Here is a 25,880-nt window from a genome sequence, read left to right as displayed (position 1 = left end):
AAGTATGGAATCTACTTGTGTTCTGCGAGCTTTTTTCCCCTTTTTTGAAAAGGTCCAGTTACTGTTTACTAAGTTGATTTCATGGCCCTCATATGAATTGCAGTCCTCAATTTGAAAAACATTCATGGTGTAGATAATCATGATCAAATGCAATACTACTGTTTTTCCTTGTTTTAAAGTGAATGAAAATGCTTGAAAATGAAGTACATGCAAATACCAAGCTCAGTCTTTGACAAAACGTGCCTATGAAAGCATTGTGCTGAAACTGAGAGCTGAAATTCGGTCGTGAGTCAAAAACTAGTTGATGTGGATGAGCTGGTCATTCTGTATAGCACTTGTTGAATATTAAGTGGTTGTGGTCATCTTTAAGTTTTCTAAAGCAATTTGTACCAGTGATGCTTGAGTCTTACTACTTATTTGTGGCTTAGTACTGGAAAGGAGGAAGAATCTGTATACTTTTTTCTTTTTTTATCTTTTTTTATTAATGAATTTTATTACATTTATAGATGTACAACAATCATCACAACCAAATTTTATAGCATTTCCATCTGAGGAATTTGTATACTAATTGATTTAAGATTCAGTTATGAATTGAAAAATGTTTAAGGCTTTGAATATTTGTGTGTGGATTTTTAAGATTTAAAAAACCCTCGTTATTGACTGTTAAGTACCAAGAATAAAAATCGTTTCCTAATTCCTAAGATGTTCATAGGAGATAATTCAGTACTTAATGACATCTGAAGTTTCTCACAATTGTAAAAATGTATGTGTTCAGGAGAGATGAATTAGCATCTTTATTTTATAGTTAGAAGGACAAAGATTGAATATAGCTGCCTTCTTGAGATCATTCATTTAATAGGGCCTACTCATTTCAAAGCTCTGCTGGTTTTTAAGTATCAGCAGTGATTCAGATATGTCCCCCGAATATTTGGAGTGGTAATTTCATCAGCCTGTCTGGAGCACCTGCAGGGTGTCAAGGTACTCGCTGTATTTGGTGTTGAGGATTCAGCTTTGAATTAGGCCCCTGCCTTGTAGCCACAGAGCAGAGCTTACAAATCAAAAATGTTACTTCTATCAAAACTGAAGGTCCTGGGGCCAGATACTGGGGCCAAACTGACAAAGAACCTCAGTTATTGGTATCCTTTCTTTCTTTTGTCTTTTTAAGGCTGCACCCACGGCATATGGAAGTTCCCAGGCTAGGGACTGAATCTGAGCTCTAGCTGTAGCCTCTGCTACAGCCATAGCAGTGGGGGATCCAGGCCGAGTCTATGACCTACACCACAACTGAAAGCAACACCAGATCCTTAACCCACTGAACAAGGCCAGGGATCGAACCTGGGTCCTCATGGATGCTGGTCAGATTCATTTCCGCTGAGCCACAAAAGGAACTCCTTTTTTTTTTTTTTTCTTTTTAGGGCTGCACCTGAGGCATATGGAAATTCCTGGGCTAGGGTTCAGTTGGAGCTTCAGCTGCCAGCCTACACAACAACCACAGCAATGCCAGATCAGAGCCATGTCTTTGACCTATACCACAGCTCAAGGCTACATTGGATCCTTAACGCACTGAGTGAGGCCAATGATAGAACCTGCATCCTCATGGATACTGGTCAGGCCTGTTATTGCTGAGCCACAACAGGAACTCTGTACTTCGCATTTTTAGAGTAACAGGTATGAATGTAAAATCCACTTATAAAAAAATCCATTATTCAAACAGTAATAATTAGCAAAGTAGCCTAATTTTCAATTAAAAGCAAATAGAGTATTTAGTATTCAATACTAGCCTTTTGTTACTCATATTTTCTAGATTATAAAATGCAAGTTATTCCATGAGCAGAATATAAAATTGAACCTATACTTTTTTTTTGTTTAAGACTTTTTAAGCAGTTGTAGGTTCACAGCAAAATTAAGTACAGAGATTTCCTGTATACCTGTAGGCCCTATATATACACAGACACCCCCATTATCAACCAGAGTGGTTCATTTGTCACAACCAAACCTACACTGACACATCATAATCACCCAGAGTGCATAATTTACATTAGGGTTCAATCTTTTTGTCTTTTGGGGGCTGCTCCCACGGAATATGGAAGTTCCCAGGCTAGGAGTGGAATCTGAGTTCTAACTGCAGACCTACGCCACAGCAATTCCGGCTCTTTAACCCACCGAATGAGGCTAGGGACCAAACCGGAGTCCATGGATGCTAGTCAGGTTCATTATGGGTGAGCCAAAACTGGAACTCTGAGGGTTCACTTTTTTTTTTTTTTTTTTGTATTTTTAGGGCCGCACCCATGGCATATGGAGGTTCCCAGGCTATGGGTCGAATTGGGGCTACAGCTGCTAGCCTACACCAAGCATAGCAACTTGGGATCTGGATCCCAGCTGCCTCTCTCTCTATTTTTTTTTTTTTTTTTAGAATGGCTGCTTTCACTTAGTAATATGCCTTTATGATTCATGACTTAATGGATCATTTCTTTTTAGTGCTAAATAATTATTCCAAGGCCTGTATGGAGCAGTTTATTTATCCACTCACCCACTGAGGGACATCTTGGTTTCTTCCAAGTTTTGACAATTATGAAAAAAGGTGCTATAAACGTCTGTGTGGGTTTTTATGTAGACATAAGTTTTCAACTCCTTTAGGTAAATACCAAGCAACACAATTAGTTGCCGAATTGTATGGTAAGAGTGTGTTTAGTTTTGTAGGAAACCATCAAACAGTCTTCCAGTGTTGCTTTCCCACCAACAGTGAATGAGAGTTCCTGTTGCTCCCCCTTCTTACCTGCATTTGGTGTCAGTGTTCCGGATTTTGGCCATTATAGTAGGTGTGTAGTGTTGTCTTCTTATTTTAATTTGTATTTTTCTGATGATGATGTGATGTGGCGTATCTTTTCATATGTATATCTGCCATTTGTATATCTTTTTTGGTGAAGCTTTTGGCTCATTTCTTAATCAGTTGGTTTTCTTATTGAGTTCTAAGACTTTGTGGTATTTCTTGGTTAATAGTTATTTATCAGATGTATCTTTTGTAGATATTTTCTCTGAGTCTGTGGCTTGTGTTCTCATTCTCTTGACAGTGTCTTTTGTAAAGCAGAAGGGTTTTTTTTTTTTTTTTTTTGGTCTTTTTTTAGGGCTGCACATGCAGCATATGGAAGTCTCCAGGCTAGGGACTGAATCAGAGCTGCCGCTGCTGGCCTACATCACAGCCATAGCAACAGCAGATCCTTAACCCACTGAGGGAGGCCAGGGATAGAACCCACATCCTCATGGATACTAGCCAGGTTTGTTACCACTGAGCCACAATGGAACTCCTCCCAAAGCAGAAATTTTTAGTTTTCATGAAATGCAGCTTATCAATGATTTCTTTCTTGATTCCTGCTTTTGGTGTTGTATCTAAAAAATCACCTTACCCAAGGTCTAGTTTTTTACCTGTGTTGTCTTCTAGTGGCTTTATAGATTTGCTATACTTTTATTTTAAGGAAGATTTTGTAAATATTACATGAATAATCTTCAGTATACTAAAAGAGTCCTGCATATAATGGGTTTCAATCATTTTCTTTTTCTTTTTTTGTCTTTCCTAGGGCCGCACCTGAGGCATATGGAGGTTCCTAGGCTAGGGGTCCAATTGGAGCTGTAGCCGCTGGCCCATACCACAGCCACAGCAACTTGGAATCCGAGCCGCGTCTGCAACCTACACCACAGCTCATGGCAATGCTGGATCCATAACCCACTGAGTGAGGCCAGGGATCAAACCAGCAACCTCATGGTTCCTTGTCAGATTCGTGAACCACTGCACCACAGCGGGAACTCCTTCATCGCTTTCTGACTAAAATCAAGGGAGTTGGATTTTTAAGACTCAAGTCTACTATGGTATTTTTTTTTAGAGGGGAGGAAGAGATTGAGCTGCCTTAGGGGGACTTCCTACTAGGTAACAGCCCTAGAACTAGGCCTTTTAACATCTGAGGTCTCATTTAAGTCTCTACAACAACTCTGAGAAGTAGGTGTTTGGATCCTCAATTTAAAATGGGTTAGCAGATTTAGAACTGGCCTTGGAGTAGCTTCGTGTCGCCTTCTGAGTGAATTTGACCACTGCTCCCTGGCTTTGGACTCTCTGTATTTGTCTCTCTTCTGTAGTGATCAGTGTAGCGTTTTCTGAGTCCTGAGAGGGGAGTAATCTGAGTTGGGAGTCATCTTGATGAGATCGTTAGGGGGACCCCTGTTAGAAGCATGAGTTTTGTTTTTTTGTTTTTTTTTTTTTTTGCTTTTTAGGGCCAAATCTGCCGTATGTGGAGATTCCCAGGCTAGGAGTCTAATTGGAGCTACAGATGCCGGCCACAGCCACAGCAACTTGGGATCCAAGCCTTGTCTGTGACCTATACCACAGCTCACAGCAACACCAGATCCTTAACCCACTGAGCGAGGCCAGAGATGGAACCACAACCTCATGGTTCCTAGTCGGATTCGTTTCTGCCATGCCAGGATGGGAGTTCCCCTCCCAGGTGTCTTTTAAATTACATTTTGTTGGAGTTCCCGTTGTGGTGCAGTAGTTCACGAATCCGACTAGGAACCTTGAGGTTTCTGCTTTGATTCCTGGCCTTGCTCAGTGGGTTGAGGATCTGGTGTTGCCGTGAGATGTGGTGTAGGTTGCAGACGCGGCTTGGATCCTGCATTGCTCTGGCTCTGGCGTAGGCTGGCGGCTACAGCTCTGGTTAGACCCCTAGCCTGGGAACCTCCACAGGCCACGGGAGCGGCCCTAGAAAAAAGACCAAAAAAAAAAAAAAAAAATTACATTTTGTTTATGTAGCAGGAGAATATGAGCCCCTCTACCCCTCTATTGGTAACATATTAAATAGCAATTCTTAAAACTTTCTTGCCAGTAGATCACCCAGTAATACTGCTTTTCATGCTAAGGTTCCAGCATATGCAGAACCCTGGTCATTTTGTGAAGATATATTCCTTTCTGCGAGTGACCTCAATTTGACCCCTAACAATTTATAGCTATAGCATTCTTTAAAGCCGTCTTTTTTTCTACTTAACAGTTTTATTGAGGTATAATTCACATACCATAAAATTCATTTGTTTTAAGTGCATAATTTCATGATTTTTAGTAAAGTTTAGAGTTTAGAGTTTTGCAGCCATCACTGCAAGCCAGTTTGGAGCATTTCTATCACCCAGAAGCTTCCTCCTGCCTCTTCACTGTCACTCTCCATCTCCCTCCACTCCCCCCAGGTGAGCTCCAGTCGGCTTTCTGTCTCTAGATTTGCTTGTTCTGTACATTTCATGTAATAAATAGAATTGTGATCTTTTTCTTCTGACTTTGACTAGCATAATGTGTTTGAGGTTGGTCCATGCTGTGATATGTGTCAAGTGCTTCATTTTTTTATTGGCCAGGAGTATTCTTTTCTATGACTGTAGGATGTTTTGCTTATCCGTTCACCTGTTGGTGGACATTTGGGTTGTTCCACTTTCTGGCTTTTAGTAGTAAGATGCTGTGAACATTGGTTTATGGGTCTTTGGGTAGACACACATCTTCGTATTTTAGGGGGCAGATACCTAGTAGCAAAATAGATGGGTCATGTAGTAAATTTATTTATTTATTTTTTGTCTTTTCTAGGGCCGCATCCACGGCATATGGAGATTCCCAGGCTAGGGGTTGAACAGAACTGCAGCCACCGGCCTACGCCAGAGCCACAGCAACACTGGATCCGAGCCGCATCTGCAACCTACACCACAGCTCACAGCAATGCCGGATCCTTAACCCACTGAGCAAGGCCAGGGATCGAATGCGCAACTTCATGTTCCTAGTTGGATTCATTAACCCCTGAGCCACGACGGGAACTCCAATGTAGTAAATTTACGTACGGAGTTCCCATTGTGGCGCAGCAGGAACAATGAGGTTAGAGGTTCCATACCTGGCCTCGCTCAGTGGGTTAAGGATCCGGCATTGCCATGAACTGTTGTGTAGGTCACAGACATGGCTCAGATCTGGCGTGGCCATGGCTATGTTGTAGGCTGGCAGCAACAGCTCTGATTAGACCCCTAGCCTGGGAACCTCCATAATGCTGCAGGTGAGGCCCTAAAAAGACAAAAAAAAAAAAAAATAAATAAATTTATGTAAACTGAACCTGGTTTTTAAAATGGCCCAAATATTTAAAGTAAAGACATAAACAAGGCAATTTGAGTACTTATGAAACATTCAGGTCTTGGCAACTTGGCTCTGACTTGGTTGTTTGAGAAACAGCAGAACTGTTTCCCATCTGGTTTTGAATGACTAAGTGGAGACCAAAACTCGGCTACTGTCTCAAGAACGCCATCCATTAGAATATTAGTTGAAATTTTTTTGTTTCTTGTCAACTCTAATTGTTTGAACCTAATTGTAATTTTTCCCTTAGTCTTACATAGAAATGGAATAATATATTTAAATTTTATAAGTAAGTGTAAAAATTGCAGTAATGAGGTCAGGTGGACTTATCTAAGGGAGTAAATGCCCTTCTGGTGATGTGCAGAGTGGTTTTGTGCAAATTATTGAACTTCTCCAAGTCTGAGAGTGTCCTCATTTGTAAGAAATATTATATATAGTAAAGTACCATGCAGAGAATATGGTTATTGTAAGGAGTTGGTGAGAGAAAATATTAAAACCCCTGTTGGCATCGACTCGAGCACCAAGGCCTGCAGAAAATCTTGGGTTCATTCTTTACACAGTGAATAAAACTGACATGGAGCAAGCAGTCCCACTTGATGGACAGTGGGGTGGTCATGGATGTGGCAGAGTGGAGAAGGTGGTTGTGGAGTTTGTTCATTTAACAGAATGAAAGTGTTTAGAAATTAACCCGGGCACCGCTGTGGAGGATGGGTTGGAGCGGAGGAGGCCTGTGACCCTGGTGAGGGATGACAACAGCGCCCAGACTCCAGGAGGTGTGTGGGCATCGAGATGAGGAGGGAGACTTGAGGGAACTGACTCTACCTCTTGGGTCAGAATGGAGGAATAACAGCTGACCTCTTACCCAGCTGGCAGATACAGGAGGAGGGTTAGTTAAAGGTTGGCCAGTCAAGAAGCTCAGCATGACCCTTAGGCTTAGAGTGTCGGTGGAGGGGCTGGGGAGGGAGGGGTGTATATGAGGTGGAGCTGTGTCTGCAGTTAGGAGGTGGTGCTTTCCTCACCTCTTGGATTGTGAACTGGGCAGTGGAGGCTTCTGTTAACTAAGGTGAAAGAAAGACGAGGGTGTGGGGGGCATTCCATTTTGTTCACATGAGCTTGTGGCCTCTAGGAAGGTCTGGGAGAGGAAAGGAGGGAGAGCTGGATTCAGGAGCTGCTTGAAGGCAGGTGCACAGGGGTCTTGGCTGGATCTACTTCTTCCAGTTGCTGCATCCATTTACAGCATTAATGGAAGAGTTCCCGTCGTGGCTCAGTGGAAATGAATCTCACTAGCATCCATGAGGATGTGGGTTCGAACCCCGACCTCACGCAGTGGTTTGGGGATCCAGCACAGTGAGCTGTGGTGTAGGTCGCAGATGCAACTTGGATCCCACATTGCTGTGGATGTGGTGTAGGCTAGCAGCTGCACCTCTGATTCAACCCCTAGCCTGGGAGGCTCCATTTGCTGCAGATGCGGCCCTAAAAAAGCAATAAAAATAAAAAAAGTTACGAAGTTTAAGAATTTCCCACAGAATTTAAGAATTTCTCAGGTTGGTGGCTTTCCAGTCTCAGTTCTAAATGGGACTGAGATTTCCTTTATATCAACTAGATTATAATAAAAACAAATTTCTGGGGAGCCCAGCCACCTCTGGCCTCAGGACCCCCATCCCTGCCTCCACCTCTTGCTTTTCTTAACATTTTTACCTCATATGTTGTGTAAGTTTGCAGAGCTTTTAATTATGGGAAAGAGAAACTACTGTGTACCAGTCCTTCAACTTTTCTTTTCCTGCAGTATTTTAAAGTAAATCCTAGTCATCATAAGATCATATCATTGCAACCACAAGAGATGTATCTATCTGACAAGGAAGGTGAGGGATTCTGATGCTTGTGTTTTTTTGTTTTTTTTTGTTTGTTTGTTTGTTTTGTTTTTTTTTTTTGTTTTAAGGGTTCCCAGGCTAGGGGTCCAGTCAGAGCTACATCTGCTGCAGCAACAGCAGATCTGAGCTGCACCTGCCACTTAGACCACAGCTCACAGCAACGCCACATCCTTAACTCACTGAGTGAGGCCAGGGATCAAACCTGCAACCTCATGGGGGTTCCTAGTTGGATTCATTTCCACTGCGCCACAATGAGAATTTCTTGATGCTTTTTGTTTTGTTTTGGTGCTTGTTTTAAACATGAGCACAGTAAACCCTGGTGTCAGTGTCCACCCAGCCATAAGCTGTAACTTCCAGGCTGTCAGGGCAGTGCTGGCCTTCCCTCCTGCCATAAAAGTACTTTTGTTTTTGTCTTTCTTCTCTCTCTCTCTCTCTCTCTCTCTTTTTTTTTTTTGGTCTTTTGTCTTTTGTCCTTTTAGGGCCGCATCCGCAGCATATGGAGGTTCCCAGGCTAGGGGTCTAATTGGAGCTGTAGCTGCTGGTCTACACCACAGCCACAGCAACTCGGGATCTGAGCCATGTCTGCGACCTAAACCACAGCTCATAGCAACGCTGGATCCTTAATCCACTGAGCGAGGCCAGGGATCGGACCCGCAACCTCATGGTTCATAGTCGGATTTGTTTCCACTGTACTATGACGGGAGCTCCTCTTCTCCTTTTTTTAACAGCTGGAACTTCCCGGGCCAGGGGTTGAATCAGAGCTGCAGCTGCACCCTACACTACAGCCACAGCCAACACTGGATCCTTAACCAACTGAGCAAGGCCAGGGATTGAACCTTTGTACTCATGGGTGCTAGTCAGATTCGTTTCTGCTGAGCCATGATGGGAACTTCTCTTTTTACATTTTTCAAAAGCAGTCATCTCACTGAAATACCTATGGTCTTTTTTTTGGGAAAACCTTATTTCTTGTATTCCTATTAAAACAATTTTTTTGCTTTGCTTATTTGGCACTTTTCCACACTGGCTTGTGCAGGGGCATCTGTTAAATGTGTTTGGTGGTTGTAGTTTATAGGAACAGAGGCAAATATCAGGACTACATTAATAGAAGTGGTACCTGGGGTTTTTGAGTATTTGAGGTGAAACTGAGGAGGGGACACAATTTATTACTTTAAAATTTGTGGGTTCCTCTCCTAGCATAGAAATGTGGTTATGTTCATTAAAGTCTTAATTTATAATGTGTGTGTGTATATATACATATATATGTATAATGTATATTCTGTCTTAAATACAGGACAGGCCTGAATGGTGCACTGGGAGGATGCACAGGGCATCAGTGAGGAGACTGAGGAAATGCCTGGCCCTGTAGTCCAGTTGGAGGGCCAAGGTCTGTCCTATGAGTTGGAAGCCACCCTCCTCCCTGAAACCGGAGACTTCAGTCCCCCTGAGCCTCCCTGTGGTCATCTTTCATCTTTGCACTCAACCCCCCAGAGCTGCATTTACATCCTCTCCGACCCAAATTCCTCCTCTTCCAGCCACAGCCTCCTCTGGAGAGAGAATGAGGTTCAGGCCTTTTCTGGCCGTCATTTCCCCTTTCAGTTTTCTTTACTGCTTCTTGACCAGAATTCTTAAGGATAATCTGCATTTCAAACCCATCACAGCTCAATTCCTACTCTTAAAACCACAGTGAAAGCTGCCTGCCGAGGTCACCTGCTACTTAACATGGAACTAAGGTCAGAAGCTACATTCAAATACTGTCACAATGATGAAAGTAATAGCTAGCATTTACCAGACACTACATTGCCACATTCAGTCCTGATCCCCCTGGAAGATAGTAAATGATTTACCCAAGATCGTATGAGAAATCCATGGCAGCGACTATATTAGGCCCAGGCAACCTTGGCCTCTTCCTCCCTTGGTCTCCAGGATAGGTTTTGTGTTTGGCTGTAACTTTGTGGGGTACAGACTGTGGTTTTCCCATCATCTATTGAGTTTCTAAGTACTTCTCAGAGAGGGGGGAAATGGAGTTCCCTGGTGGCCCAGTGGTTAAGGACCCAGCAGTTGTCTTTACTGTGGCTCAGATCACTGCAGTGGCACCGGCTGGAGAACTTAAATGTGCTGTAGGCACAGCCAAAAGACATGTTCCTTAGAACTCAGTTTGGGCCCGTCTCTTTCTGTAACTTCTCTAACTCTGGTTCCCAGACTCGAGTAGTGCTCATTAGAGATAAGCTCTCCACAATTCAGCTTCCTGGATGAGTCCTAAGCACCTCAGATTCATGGAGTCTGAAAGTAACCCACCTTCAGTCTTCCACTCTACTGTGTTCTTTCGCCATAGCTGGTCCCATAGTCCATCTGTCATGTAGATACATGGTTGGCATTTATCCTACACACTCAAGTCAACAGAAGAGAAATCCATAGAAGACTGCCTATTGCAGAATTACTTGACTGCCTATTGCAGAATTACTTGACTGCCTATTGCAGAATTACTTACAGCTGTTAAAAAGTGAACACCACTTAGAAGCTCCTTAGCATGGCACTAGTGTGATGAACAGTAGAATGTGATACACTTACAAATCTGGTGAGACGTAGCTCATTAAGTGAGGTTTATCCCATTAAGTGAAATAAGTGGCAGAACAGTGTGTGGTTGATCCCAAGAGTTAGGAATATGTAGGGGTCAGCAGAGGTCCCCCCAACTTTTTTCCCAAGTTATGTTGTTCCTTGAATCATTAGTGTTTTCTTGAAAATCCAGTCCTGAGATAATGTTTCGGAAAAAGTAGTCTCTGGCCAAGTTCTAGCATCAACTGCTTTTTACTTGTTTTCTGACCAAAATTCATAAGACATGTTCATTTATTAAGGCCTATGAAATCTGGTAGCAAACAGAATATTTAGCTTCCCTAAAGCTAGCATTTCCCCAGACTTCCTTGGTGATCTTTATTTATTTTTTCCTTTTTTGGCCTCCCCGAGTCATATGGCGTTCCTGGGCCAGGGATCAGATCTGAACCGCAATTGTGACCTAAGCTGCAGCTGCGGCAGCACTGGATCCTTAACCCATTCAGCTGGGTCAGGGATCTAACCCGTGCTTCCAAGACACCACCGATCCCTTTGCACCACAACAGGAATTCCTGTAAGTGCTCTTTTAAAAAAGCCCTTTTATTACTGATGAAACTCCAAATTACTAATATCAAAGAGGATATATTTTTCAGAACTCTTGGAGATCATTTGGTTAGTTCACACTTGTAGTCAATGAAGGAATCTCATGCACCATTAATCTTGAGAAAAATGCTGTTTGATTAGTTACCAGTTAGAAAACTTGTTTAATTCTATTGGCTTTCATGTATCCCCTTGGAACAAGTCTTTTCCATGAGGCAGAGAGTCCTTGAATAGACAGCCTCCCTTCTGATAGTCATCTTCGTTTATCTTGACTCCTGTGTTAGCTCCACTGTCTTATTTTCCTGGGAGAGACGAAGGTGCAGTCAGTTGAGTGAGCATGTGGTGTTAACTGGTCCAGGCTTCTGAGCCAGTGGCTGCCATGAAAAGGTCACACCAGCTTTGTCGTTGGTTGCTGTCTTGGTTGGTTTGCATTTTGTGCCTTGGTTTCTTGTGCTTCCAAGTGGTGAGCAAACCTGCTGATTATGTGTCAGAAAACTTGAGTGTAACTCCTAGATATTCCTGACTATGCTTGGTAAACCCTGTGGTGCCAGGGAACTCCTGTGCCAGAGTACTTTTGAAAACCACCCGATTTCTTAAGTATATATTTGGTTAGGTTTTTTTGTTTTTAATATCTCTCAGCTTCCTGGACATCATAGATTTTTTGGCCCTGTGATGTCGTTTATTGGGAAAATACTTACTCCTTACCTAAAAACCATCTAAGCCTCTCACTTTACATGAAGTGTGCTTGATCATTGATAGTTTTTGATGGCCTAGTTATGAGGTAGAGGGTATGTGGTTTGTAAAGTGGTTTATTCCTAAAAATTCAACATTGGCAAATAAGCCAGTCTTTTAATGGGCACCTATATTGTATTTTATTACTTGGAACAATTTTACAATCAAACACTGTGATGCATAAGCAGATGAAATAGAAACACACAAACCTTCATACACCCCAAGGTGGACAACTCCATTACCAGAGCATCCTGGATCCATTTGGCCCCCACCCAGATGCCCCTTCAGGGAAGGACTTGACTCCCAGCATATGGTCAGCAGTTGGCCCCTAGGGTAAGCTCCTCCAGGATCCCCAGTGCAGAGCCTCCCCGCACGACCCCTTTTTAGGGGGTGAGCCAGCAGGAGCAGAAAGGCTGGCTCTGAAGCCCTGGATGTGATGTCAAGATATCCAGGCAGTGCCTGATGCATAGCTGCCTGCCAGATGGGAGCCACCTCACAGTTTACCTCCTTCTCTGCCCACTGCTGCTCCCTCCCCTGACCTGCAGGTCAGCTGCTGTCAGCATGTGACCTGACCTTTAAGACATGTTCCTGATATGCTTGCTTCTGACGTTTACTTTTGGATTTAGCTTTAGATTTCTTTGTTGTAGTATAAGTGATTAAATGTTAAGTATATAAATGTGAGGCTCTCTGGGGCTATTTTATAAGATTATGCTCTTTAGGAGTTCCAGTTTGGCTCAGTGGGCCAAGAACCCAACTAGTATCCGTGAAGATGCAGGTTCAATCCTTGGCCTCTCTTTGTGAGTTAAGGATCTGTTGTTGCCGCAAGCTGCAACCTAGGTTTGCGGATGTGGCTGGGATGCCTCATTGCTATGGTTTGGATTCGAGCCCTGGCTCAGGAAGTTCTGTGTCCCCCAGGTGCGGCCCTAAATAAGTTGTTTGTTTGTTTGTTTGTTTTTTCATTAAAAAAAAATTAATCCTATTTAAACTTAAGTCAGTAAGGACACATGAGCATTTGTGGACCTCAGATCAACTCTTTATGAATTTTGGACACTCAGTGGAGACAACTAGAAAAGGAAATGGGTAGTTTGAAAGAGAAAACTCCTGCCTAAAGCAGCAGTAGAGTACTTGGCTGATTTTTTGGGCAGTCTCCACATGAGCTGTGATGTGCTGTGGCACCAGAACTAGACACAAAATGTGTGTAATAAAGTAGATTTGACATTTTAACGTGAAAGGGTTGTTTGTATTTGATCTTGGCATATCAGTGAACTTTGATAGAATAAGACTCATAACTGGTAACAGGATGTACAGTTTGAGGAGGAAAGAACATGTAAACATATTTGGGTGCTGATGTTGAATGAGGACAGTGAGGTGTCGTAGAGAAAAATCACCGACTGTTTTACTTGGTATATTTTAACCTTGTCTGGGGGTAGGGGTGGGCATGGTAAGTGGTACCTCAGCTTAATTCTGCTCTGATATTTACAGTGTTCTTAGTTTAAAAAAAAAGTCAGGCTTTAAAAAAATTATTTTGTATTGGAGTTTAATTGATTTACAATGTTGTGTTAGTTTCAGGGGCACAGCATAGTGATTCAGTTATACACATATTCATTCTTTTTTAGATTCCTTTCCCATATAAGTTAATAAAGAATATTGAGTGGAGGAGTTCCCATCGTGGCACAGCGAAAACGAATCCAACTAGGAACCGTGAGGTTGCGGGTTTGATCCCTGGCCTCGCTTGGTGGGTTAAGGATAAGGCGTTGCCGTGAGCTGTGGTGTAGGTAGTAGACATGGCTCAGGTCCTTCATTGCTGTGGCGTAGGCCAGCAGCTGTAGCTGTGATTGGACCTCTAGCTGGAAATCTCCATAGGCCATGGGTACAGCCCTAAGAAGCAAAAAAACCCCAGGAATATTGAGTGGAGTTCCCTGTGCTATAAAGTAGATCCCTGTTGCTTATCTATTATACGTATATGTGATATCATGTGTGTGTGTATAGTATTATCCCTCCCACAGTGAGACTTAAGAAATTAAAAAAAAAAAAACTCAGCTTTCTTTAATTTCAAAACATTAGACTAGATTTAATATTGATATAATTAGGACTCTCTTCTTTCAAACTGTGAGCTCTTTTAATTGGAGCTGTTTAGGTTTGTAAGATTAGTAGGTAATTGATAACCTGTTTTTTCCTTATGGCTCTTTTAGTGGTTTCCCTCTTTACTGACACCTTAAAAGTGGAAGAACCTGAAGTCCAGACTAGAGTGTGTGTGGCGGGGGTGGGGGGGTGGGGGTGGGGACAGGTACTGGTTTGAGAATCCAGTGCTCTGGCCTGTGGTCCTGCCACTGTCTGGCATGACCTTGAGCAGTTTTGATTGCTTCTTTGAGTCTGTTTCTTCATCTATTAAAAGGAAGGGCCAGAACTGTCTTGTAAAGTTATCCTCTCATCTGGTGTGACTATAATTGGCACTTCTGAATAAATACTTTGGGCACACAAATGCATGGTACCTAAAATTTACACTTTCCAAGTAGGCTGTATGCCAGACATATATGTGTTAGGCTCCTAGATGCTTTACTTCATGACAGCGGTGTTATGGACATGGACTGTATCTGCTTTGATCTACTATTAGCAGTGCATAACCAGGGTAGAGGGTGGTCCCTGGCACATGGCAGTTTTCTACTAAATATTTGTTAGGTAAAAACAGTTTCTACAAGTTCCGTTAAGTCTGCTTAAACACTGCGTTAAAATATGTATGCATTTGCAATGACCAGGATAATATAAAACTTTACTAAATGAAACAGCAAGAAATAGTGTTTGAAGGAAAAAATTTAAGAGAAACAAGGTAGAATTTGTGGAGATTCTAAAGGGAGATTCAGGAGTTTAGATGTTCAATAATACTGCTGTTTCCAGAGTTCCTGTCATGGCTCAATGGAAACGAAGCTGATTAGCACCCATGAGGATGCAGGTTCGATCACTGGCCTCACTCAGTGGGCTAAGGATCCGGCGTTGCCGTGCGTGAGCTGTGGTGTAGGTTGCAGACGCAGCTCGGATCTGGCGTTGCTCTGGCTGTGGTGTAGCCCAGCTGCTGCAGCTCCAATTCCACCCCTAGCCTGGGAACCTCCATATGCTGTGAGTGCGGCCTTAAAAATACAAACTAATAATAATACTGGTGTTTCCTTCTTTCTAAATCCTTTAAAAACATAACTCATCAGTTCCTTCATTTATTATTTTGTTTATTTATGCAAAACATTGATTGAGCCCTGTGCCAGCACTGAACGGGGTTCTCAGGTTGTTGTGGTGAGTGAAGACATGGTCACTGTGCCTGAGGATCCTTCTCATCCATGCAGGGTGAGAGTCCTGGTGAAGACACAGAGTTTCTACCCTGGGGAAGAGTTGAAATGGGCGAACTTGAACGTCGCTGTGAGTTTCCTAGTACAGCTTATGTGGCTGGAGGAGAATGTGACCAAGAGGAGTTTTCCAGGAGAAAGCAGCAGGAAATGCACAGAAGGGCGTCTGGCAAGTCTGAGGGAGGACAAAGTCAGTGTGGCTGTCTCCAAGTGGAGAAGTGGGGTTCTATAAGAGGCCAGTGGGGAGAGGTGATTGCCCCCTAGGAAGGTTGTCTCAGCTTTGAGCTGCCTGGGCTCCTGCTGCTCTCAGAATGAGAACCTAGTCAGGTTGACAGTGTATGTCTCAATTGCTGTGTGGAGAATAGACTGGCAGGGATGTTAAATATTAGGAGGTAGGGGAGTCCAGGTGAGACTGAAATAGTGGTCCAGCTAGGAAAGGATGAGGATGATTATTGGGAGAAGAAATATAGATGAGTGAGTACATTTGAAATGACTGTGAAAATTAAAATCATTAGCATTTGAACGAGAAAGATGAGGGGTGAGGCATTAGAATTATTCCCAGTTTCCTGCTTTGTGGGTATGTGGAGTTGCCACTTACTAAAATCGGCAGCACTGGTGGAAAATGGGGTTTGGAGGAAGATCTGAGTCCAGTTGTGGATCTGTTGGATTTAAGACAGAAGGAGAAGATGTGAATTAGGAACCTCTATACAGAGACAGGCCTGGATGGAGCTCAGAAAAGAAATGTGAGTTAGAGATAAATGTGAGTCACTGGCTTATGGAGGTTTAAAGAGAAGATTTGATAGGTCCCATCCTATGCTTTTCTGTCTTAATTGAACTTTTATGGTACCCAGTTGAAATGATAAAGTGAGGCAAAGATAAAAATGGGAAAAGTGGAACATTTTCTCAGTTGCTGGTAGAAATTAAGAGAGAAGAAAAAGGAGTAAATAGAGCATCTAGATGGCTATGAGAAAGCTACTGTCTTTGAGGTAACTGAATTGTGAGTCTGGGGGGATTTAGTGATCTTTTCCCTTTAGGGAAAAATTAAATAAGTTGCAGGGAGAGGAGTGTGGGTTTAAATAATGATGCTCTCGGGTGATGTTACCAGTCCACAGCTGTGCTTCCTACCAAATGTAGTGAGGAAAGGCAGATTGAAATTCTGTTAGGAAACATTGGCAAAGTCCTTGCTGAGTTTCTAGCTCCCTAAAACTTGGGGATTCTTTCTTGTCCTAGACATTTTTATGTTTCACATTTGGATATACCTATTTGACATACAACAAAATACTTTCAGGATCAGGAATGGTGGTGTGGTTTCATAAAATACTAAGTCCTATAGCTTAGGTTGTCAATATTCAAGATGATTTAGGCTTCAGAAGTTGAGACTTAAGCCACAGCCATGACCTATATTGTCCTTAAAAGTGCCTTCATGCCCTGGAGCCCTGTGATGCTGATGCCTTCGAAGAGACAGGCTGCTCTAAATCGCTTGCTGGGGTTTCTCAAACTTGAACTCTTTTTTTTTTTTTTTTAAACTGAATGAATAACTTTACATTTATAATTGTGCAACGATCATCACAACCCAATTTTACAGCATTTGCAGCCCAAACCCCCAGCCTATCCCCATCCCCCAACCTGTCTCCTTTGGAAATCATAAGTTTTTCAAAGTCTGTGAGTCAGTATTGAACTCCATTCTTACTGTTCCATTTACCTCCCAGCATTTATTTTATGGAGCTCTTAATATAATTCAGTGTTTCTTAGTTTTGTACCAGAAATACTTGTTTAAAAACCTCCATATTTGGACGTGATGTAAGTTGATGATCCTTAAAGTATCTCTGTAATGTATGTTGGAAAGTACTGACTTAGTATAATATTGAATAGCTCAAGTCTATATAGATGCATGATCCTGAAGCATTATACATTGTATTTTTCAGTAACTTCATACACTTAGAAATAATAGCCATTACCGTTTAGTTAGGCATTGACTGTGTGTTAAGTAGATTTTCCTCATTTTGCAGGCTGGGAAATTGAGGCTTAGAGCAGTGAGAAGTTGAGTAACTTGCCCAGGACCACATACACATTTGTAGGTGTGGAGCTGAGCTTCAAACCCAGGTTTCCCTAAATTCAGGGTACCTTTTAAGCAACTCTTGGCCAATTTCCTTCTAAGAAAGGAGTGATCATTTCCCCTCACCTTCAGCCTCACCAGTATTTGCATTTCGTCAGATGCTAAGTGAAAAATTATTAGAATTCATAGATAACTAGTGAGATTGAGTGTTTGGTTTTTTTCTTTAGCTATTTGTATTTCTCTTTCTTGGAATTCCCTTTGCCTTTTTTCCTTTGAGTTTGTCTTTGTTAGGTAGGTCAAGTCATAGAGTTTAAGTTTTGATACCTGCAAAGCAATGGGTTGGCTGTGCCTATGCAAGTTTTACCCAGCTTTTCTCCTGAGCACTATTAGACATAATGAGTTTGAGCTCAGTTTCTATGAGGTCAGTTACTAAGAAAGCATATCACACAGACGATATAATATGAGTGTTTCTGCATAGAAGAGAAATAATCTCTGAATTAGAGTGGCACCTGCTAAGACCTACAGACTATTTCTGTCTCTGTGGCAAATAACCTGTTACTCCCCCCTACCCCCAACCCCCAGCAGGATGTTGAGAAAAGATTAATTAATTCCCTTTATTTATTTTTCAGGTTTGCCTGCAATGAGATTTCATTCTCTACATTTAAAGGACATCCTTTCTGAGCTGCTGTGAATACATTTGGAATGATACTGTATATTTTCATCTAATGGAGAATTAGCTGTACCTTGAATAAGGATTGCTGCACTGGACGACTTGAGAATATTAGTCACAATGTCATCCAACAGGAGTCAGAATCCCCATGGACTGAAGCAGATTGGCCTTGACCAGATCTGGGACGACCTCAGAGCTGGAATCCAGCAAGTGTATACCAGACAGAGTATGGCGAAGTCCAGATACATGGAACTCTACACGTATCCTCCTTCTTGAGCTGCCATTTATTTGCTTAGGATTTTGATTATTTACTGGTCTGATCTGTGAGTTGTTAGAACTTTTACATTATGTTTTCTCTTTGCAGTTCATCCTGTAATACAATTATAAAGTTCATTGTTGGCATTAAAAGTTAACTCATCTTGGAGTTACCGTTGTGGCCCACCAGAAAAGGTCCGAGTGGGAACCATGAGGTTTCAGGTTCAGTCCCTGGCCTTGCTCAGTGGGTTAAGGATCCAGCGTTGCCTTGCTCTAATTAGACCCCTAGCCTGGGAACCTCCTTATGCTGTGTGGGTGTGGCCCTAAAAAGACAAAAGACAAAAAAAAAAAAAAAGAGGTTAACTCCTCTACTCTTCTGTGTTTTAAACAGGGGTGGAGTTGGCTATTTGGCCATCTGAAGCAGTGCTGTTCAGTGCAGTACCTCTAAAGGCAGGTGGTTATTTACATTTAAAATCATTAAAATTAAGTTAAAAAATGAGTCCTTAAGCTGTAGTAGCCATATTTTAACGGCTCAGTAGGTAACAGGTCGTTCTGTTGAATGAAGCAGGGGAACATTCGCTTCTGTATCTTCTGGGGCTGCTTTCAGAGTAGACTAGCTTGCATCAGAAGTGGTCTAGACCACAAAGACAAAAATATTTATTCTCTGTTCCTTTATGGGAAAAGTTTGCTGACTCTCACGTACAGGGTCACCATATAGAGCAAAAGTTACACTGTTACGGCCTTGTTTTACAAATATGGTGTTAAAGTATTTCACTCACTCATTTGTGGTCCGCCATGCGATGGGTGCAAAGGACTGCTGTATGCTCCAGAGGTTATATAAGAGATGTGGCTCCTGTTGTCTGTTGTATACTGTTGGCTTTCCCGACCCAGGATACGGGGCCCCGACTGTACCGGCCATTTTATGTAAGAGACTTGAGGGACCATGGATTTTGGCATTGGAACATCCTGGACAGACATATCCTCTGACAGATAGCAAGGGTGACTATACTCCAAGACATAGTATTTAACTTGTAAAGCTTCTTAATTCCATTCTAATATAAGAAATTGCAATTAAAAAAAAAAGAAATTGCAGTTTAAGCTAACTCACTACAGGGCAGATTGTTACTGATTTGCTGGTTCTAGGAGTTGGAAGTGCTAGTTCAATGACGATTTAAGTTTAAATCTTTAGTATGTATGAGGGTTTGTCAAACTTAGTTATGTGATGTTCTGGTATGCCCTCAACTATGCTAATATGTTTTAACAATTTTTTCTTGCGGTCTTTTTCTATTTAGGGCAGCCCCGTGGCATATGGATATTCCCAGGCTAGGGGTCAAATTGAAGCTGTAGCTGCCGGCCTAGACCACAGCGACAGCAATGCAGGATCTAGGATCCGAGCTGCGTAGGTTCATTAACCACTGAGCCATGTTAATCACTGAGCCACGACAGGAATTCCTTTTTTATCAATCTTAAAAAATAGTATTAATTTAAATAGATATGAAACTGTTACCTATAAATTAATTTATGACTTATTGTAGGTATGTGCAGATGTTCATAAATGTTTATATGCTTATACTGCAGAATCCTTTTTTTTTTTTTTAATTGCTTTTTGAAATATAATTCACATACCATAAAATTCATCCCCCCTTTTTATTTTTTACTTTTTGCTTTTTAGGGCCACAGCTGAGGCATAGGGAGGTTCCCAGGCTAGGTGTTGGATCAGAGCTACAGCTGCCAGCCTATACCACAGCCACAGTAGTGCTGGATCTGAGCCATGTCTGTGACCTACACCACAGCTCAGGGCAATGCTGGATCCCCAACCCATTGAATGAAGTCGGGGATTGAACCTGTATCCTCATGAATCCTGGTTGGGTTTGTTAACCACTGAGCCAATGAGCCACGACGAGAACTCCCTCCTCAATTTTACTGATGCTGGAACATACTTTCTTCTGTGCCACAATGGGAACTCCAAATTTGCCTTTTGTAAAGTGTACAAAGCATTTTTTTTTTCAGTATATTCACAAGTTGTGCAACTATATTTTGTTTAGTCATCCATCATCGATAGATATCTGAGTTTCTCTTTTTGGCTATTATGTACAGTGCTGTTAGGAATATTGTGTATGAGTTCTTTTTTTTTTTTTTTTTTTTTTTTGTCTTTATAGGGCCGCTCCCGTGCCATATGGAGGTTCCCAGGCTAGGGGTGCAATCGGAGATGTAGCCGTCAGCCTATGCCAGGACCACAGCAACACGGGATCCAAGCCGCATCTGCAACCTACACCACTGCTCACGGCAACGCCGGATCCTTAACCCACTGAGCAAGGCCAAGGATTTAACCCTCAACCTCATGGTTCCTAGTCAGATCTGTTTCTGCTGCGCCACGACGGGAACTCCCTGTCTATGAGTTCTTGTGAGGACGTATTTTTAATTCTCCTAGGTCATATGATATATAGAAGGAGGTATAATCTTTGCAGATGAAGAGGGTATTAATCCACTAGAGGGATGTGGCTTGCTAGGTATGTGGCTTGCGGTTTGGTTGTTTTTGTTATGTTTTTTAATTCCTGTAAGTTTGTGCTAGAGCTAGAGATGGTAATTCCAATGGTGAAATGGCACTTGGTTGGATTTCTGGTGTGCAAAAAATGCGGAGCACTTGTATAGAGACCGTGGAAATTAAGTTGCTGGTTTGTCTCTGGGCAATTTATTAATTGTAATTTCTGAACAAATCATAACTGGTTTTTTGCCCTATAGATGTTTTGCTTTTAGAACTCTGAGAAAAAAGAGACTTTGCTTGTTGCAGTTGCTGAATTCTTTTATTCTAAAAATTATTATAATTTGTAGTTCTGATACCTTCAATTTAAAAAATATTCAGGAATGCTACTTGGTTGTTTTTTGTTTGTTTGTTTTTGGGGGGGCTGCACCTGTAACATATGAAAGTTCCCGGGCTAGGGGTCCATTTGGAGCTACAGCTGCCAGCCAACACTACAGCCCCACTGCAATGCCAGATCCAAGCTATGTCTGTGACCTACACCACAGCTCACAGTAATGCCAGATCCTTAACCTACTGAGTGAGTTCAGGGATTGTACTCGCATCCTCATGGATACTAGTTGGGTTCTTAACCTTCTGAGCCACAACAGGCTCAGTTGTGGCTCAGCAGGTTTTTTGTTTTTTGTTTTGTTTTGCTGTGCCTGTGTCATGGGAAAGTTCCTGGGCCAGGCATTGAACCCATGCCACAGCAGTGACCTGAGCTCCTGCAATGACAATGCCAGATCCTTAACCTTAACCACTAGGCCACCAGGGAAATCATAGTAATGCTACTTTTTTTGTTTTGTCTTTTTGCCTTTTCTAGGGCCGAACCCAAGGCATATGGAGGTTCCCAGGCTAGGGGTCCAATTGGAGCTGTAGCCGCCGGCCTACACCAGAGCCGCAGCAACGCCAGATCCTTAACCCACTGAGTGAGGCCAGGGATCGAACCTGCAGCCTCATGGTTCCTAGTCAGATTCATTAACCAGTGAGCCACGACAGAAACTCCAATGCTACTGTTAAATTGAGTACAGTTCTTTCAGATTCAAATATATGAAAACAGAGTCATATATTTGTTAGGAGTGTAGAATCTGAACTGTCCAAAATATTTGACTTTAATTCTTTAGATATTACTTACGAAATCGTAGCCACCATTTGAATCCTGTGTGTCAGACATTGTGCTCAGAGCCATCTACGTCTTACTTAAGGCTCACATCACACTCAGGGGTTGGTGATAGTAACCAAATATCCTCCTCTGCTGAGTTGAGAACCTGGTCTCCAAAAGCTCCAGCGACTTGCCTACTAGAACAACCACTGGGAAATGATGCCTGTCTTCAATTCTTAGTAGTCTGAATCTAGAAACAACCTCTGTCATCCACTATATGGCCTTCAGATTTTGAATTTAATGGACCACAGCTCTCAAAGTATTTCCTATATTTTCCTTATGAAGTTCCAAAAAAGAGGATTTTGATCAACTCTTTTCAAAATCATTATTTATTTATTTGTTTTTTGGTTTTTAGGGCCACATCCGAGGCATATGGAGGTTCCCAGGCTAGGGGTCTAATCAGAGCTGTAGCTGCCGGCCTACGCCAGAGCCACAGCAACACCAGATCCGAGCCACATCTGCGAACCACACCACAGCTCACGGCAACACTAGATCCTTAACCCAATGAGCAAGGCCAGGGATCTAGCCTGCATCTTCATGGATGCTATTTTTTTTGAAACTTTATTGGAGTATAGTTGACTTAGGTAAGTTTCAAGTGTACGGCAAAGTAAATCAGTTATACATATATCCATTCCTTTTCAGATTGTTTTCCCTCATAGGTTATTACACAGTATTGAGTATCTTTCCCTGTGCTATACGGTAGGTCCTTGTTATCTATTTTTTATATGATAGTGTGTGTATATCAGTCCAGCTCCTAATTTATCCCTCCTCCTCCACGGTGCCCCTTTGGTAACCATCAGTTTGGTTTCAAAATCTTTGAATCTGTTTCTGTTTTCTAAGTTCTTTTGTTTGATCAATTCAATATATTAATTTTGGGGATACAGATAAAACAGACTATCTACTCGTATTTATTAATTATTGCAAATCATACAGTTTTACCCCTCCTCCCCTGCATTTTTAACATCTGTGTTATTTTCCTAAGTAGAAGAACTTGAGTCATCTGACATTTTTCTAGGGCACGTCTTCATTTCAATTTAAGTCATTTAAGATACAGTACTTTTGGAAACAGTATGTTGCCATCGCACAGTTTTATCCCAGCATCGCACAGTTTTATCCCAGCCTCAGTTTGCATAAGTATTTTGAGAAAAGTTTTCTTTCCAGTGTCTGTTCAGTCTCCCATATAACCACTTAACTGCATCGCCCTTTAAAATAATCTCCCACAGGCGGTTTCCAGTGACAGATTATCTAACACTTGGATTGTGAGGTTGTGATTTAGGTTAGGAGGTACTTTCCCTTCTGGGAAGAGCGAGCAGGCTGCTTCTCACTGCTGTCCTGTCAGGCTTCAGTGTTCGGCGTGGTCAGCAGCTGTGAAGGAGAGTGGGTGAGAAAGGGAGGCAGGAGAGGGAAGCTGGCTGAGAGAACCTGGAGGGATCCTTTCCCATAACTGTAGCTAGCAGCCAGCAGCTAGATTTTTACCCTTGTTTATCCTGGGGAAACATGGGGTGTGTTCTCTAGAGAAGAGTAATCTACTTCTGAATGTGAAACAAATATTCTTAGAGCGTTTAGGAACCTCTGGCATGTATTTGTGCTATAACAAGAAGGTGGGTTATTAAATGGCAGATGTTTTTTGATTTTTCAACTCAAAATGGCAAAGGAAAGAGAAGGGAACTTGGGAAAGGAAGAAAAGTTCCAGAGCCTCTACAGTCAGAAAGGTCTAATTCAGTGAACTTTGTTTCCAGCTGTTTCACAAAGGCTTCATTTTTCTTCTTACGTTTAGTCTGAAGCCCTTACTCCCCACTGTATGTCTGTTCAGCACTTCTGTTCAGTTCTGATTTTCTACAATGTCTTAGATATCTATAGCTACAGTGCAACAGGTTCTTTTATCTTTTTAGGGCCGCACCTTCGGCATCTGGAGGTTCCCAGTCTGTGGTTCAAATCAGAGCTGTAGCTGCGGGCCTACACCAGAGCCACAGCAGCGCAGGATCCGAGCCGCGTCTGTGACCTACACCACAGCTCACGGCAAAGCTGGATCCTTAACCCACTGAGCAAGGCCAGGGATCGAACCCACAACCTCTTGGTTCCTAGTTGGATTTGCTAACCACTGAGCCAAGACGGGAACTCCGCAACTTTTTTTGTTCACAGAAAAATATAGGAGTATGTTCCATGCAGGTGGGTAAATAATAGTAGATTTTCTTTTGAACTTGAAATAAGTGATGAGATTTCTTATTCAGTTTATTGACATCTTTATGTTTCCAGTGCCATGCATAGCTCAGAACTCGTGGAGCAGACACTGGTGAAGGGAGCATGTAATGTGAGGATCTGGGGCATAACTAACAGCGACCAGTCTGATCTAGTCTAGGTAGACATCAGGCTGTCTGGTTGAGTCTTTTGTTTTCCCAAGGCCCCAGGTCTACCTGCTTCTCATTTCCACATCAGAATCATTTTATTCTGAAGTTATGATTCACTCAGATCATAATTTTAGCTTCCCTTAGAGTCCATTTAAACTTCCTTGTTGATGTCTTTCTTTTTTTTTTTTTCTCTCTCTGCTTGCATTTGTTTTAAACCTAAAAGTGTTTTTCTCCCTGTAGTACTGGAAGTGAAATTAGTTCTGTTTTCTTGACCTGTTTTTTGAGTTCTTTTTCCCCAATGAGTACACTAAGGATTATATTCTTATTTTCTTGCTCTGGCTGCTCATCTCTCAGTAAATTACACCCTGTTCAGAATTCATATTTAATCTGTCCAGAGATTCTGCCACACAGGTCACTGGGACAGGGGGAGCTTTTCATCCATTGAGGATCTGCAGCCTACACGAATGGCACACCAGGACATGCCAATCCTGCTGCTGCTTGGCACCTGCCAGTGGTGCAGTCATTGTCACCACTGCCCTACTCTTGGGTCGCCCGCTCTTCCACAGGAGCTGTGGCCGCAAGGGCGGATTCCAGGTTGCAGCCTTTTCTCAGCCTACCTGCTGCAGAACTCACTTTCCTTTATAGAAACTCAGTCTCTTAGAAAAGCAGATCAAACAAAGAGTAACAAATCATTTTCACAGTAGATAATGATGATCCACGTCCATTTTGAAATAAGCAAGTAGCCAGTGAAGGTATTTGGACATTTTTCATTTTGGGCTTTTTATCCAGAAGTCTTACATTAAGCTGATTTTGCTCACCTGGTGAGCATGGCTTATATCAGACAAACCTAAATGTATAAAAGTATTTTATATATTTTTCCAAATGTACTTTACTATTCTCATATGTATATTTGTCCATATTTTTAAAATAAGGCTCTGAAGGATATAACTGGTTCACAGAAGAAATGCAAATGCAGTAAGCATAGAGGAAATTATCAACAATCAATCTTAATTATTAAAGAACTGAAGAGTATTTAAAAATTTAAACTTATCAGATTTAAAACAGTTTTAGAGAAATGATGGTGGCCTTGGCCAGAGTCAAGGAGATGGAGCCCTTACACTCAGGTGGGGGTGTTTGCTGTGATCTTTCTGGAGAGAGTAAGAAATACAAAGACTGAAAAATGTACTTTGATCCAGGGATTTTTTTTTTTAACTTTGTCCTAGGGAAATAGTTATGTTCAAATTATATGTGCAAGGTTATTCAGAATATTTTAATAATAGGAAACAATGGAAAACCACCTCAGTCTTCAGCATTAAGGATTTGGTATAAAATGGCCATAAGCAGCCATTAAAAATTCATTGAAGAATACTCACTGGCATGTAATGAGAAGCAGCATACTAAGTGGTTTGTGTACAGTGAACTTGCAGGCATGCTCTCTCTTTTGAAAAGCTTTACATGTTATTGAAAGTGGGATGTATCCTTTGGTATTGGACTTAAAGATGACTTTTTAAAAAGTCTTCTTGTGTGCTTTCTAGACTTTCAGTAGAGAACCTGCATTTTAAAATAGAATTTTAGGAAGTTCCTTTTGTGGCTCAGTGGTTAACAAGTCCAACTAGGATCCATACTGATGCAGATTCAATCCCTGGCCTTCTT

The 25,880-nt window shown here is 42.0% G+C and overlaps 1 protein-coding gene across 7 annotated transcripts in view; it reads left to right on the top strand.

The window, feature by feature from the left end:
• Positions 1-25,880, top strand: part of CUL1 (cullin 1) — a 104,592-nt gene that overhangs the window by 14,933 nt on the left and 63,779 nt on the right. For 4 of the 7 annotated variants that reach the window (XM_021063586.1, XM_021063584.1, XM_021063587.1 and 1 more), the window contains exon 2: positions 17,904-18,204. In XM_021063586.1, coding sequence (XP_020919245.1) covers positions 18,065-18,204 — 140 coding nt within the window. In that variant the 5' untranslated portion in view covers positions 17,904-18,064. Of the gene's footprint in view, positions 1-9,298; positions 11,129-15,268; positions 15,292-17,903; positions 18,205-25,880 lie in introns of those variants that run through there. The other 3 variants (XM_021063585.1, XM_021063583.1, XM_021063588.1) reach the window with 3 other exon arrangements.

The sequence above is a fragment of the Sus scrofa genome, chromosome 9, assembly GCF_000003025.6.
Source record: "Sus scrofa isolate TJ Tabasco breed Duroc chromosome 9, Sscrofa11.1, whole genome shotgun sequence".
Classification (NCBI taxonomy): domain Eukaryota; kingdom Metazoa; phylum Chordata; class Mammalia; order Artiodactyla; family Suidae; genus Sus; species Sus scrofa.
This window is presented reverse-complemented; position numbering and strand designations above follow the sequence as displayed.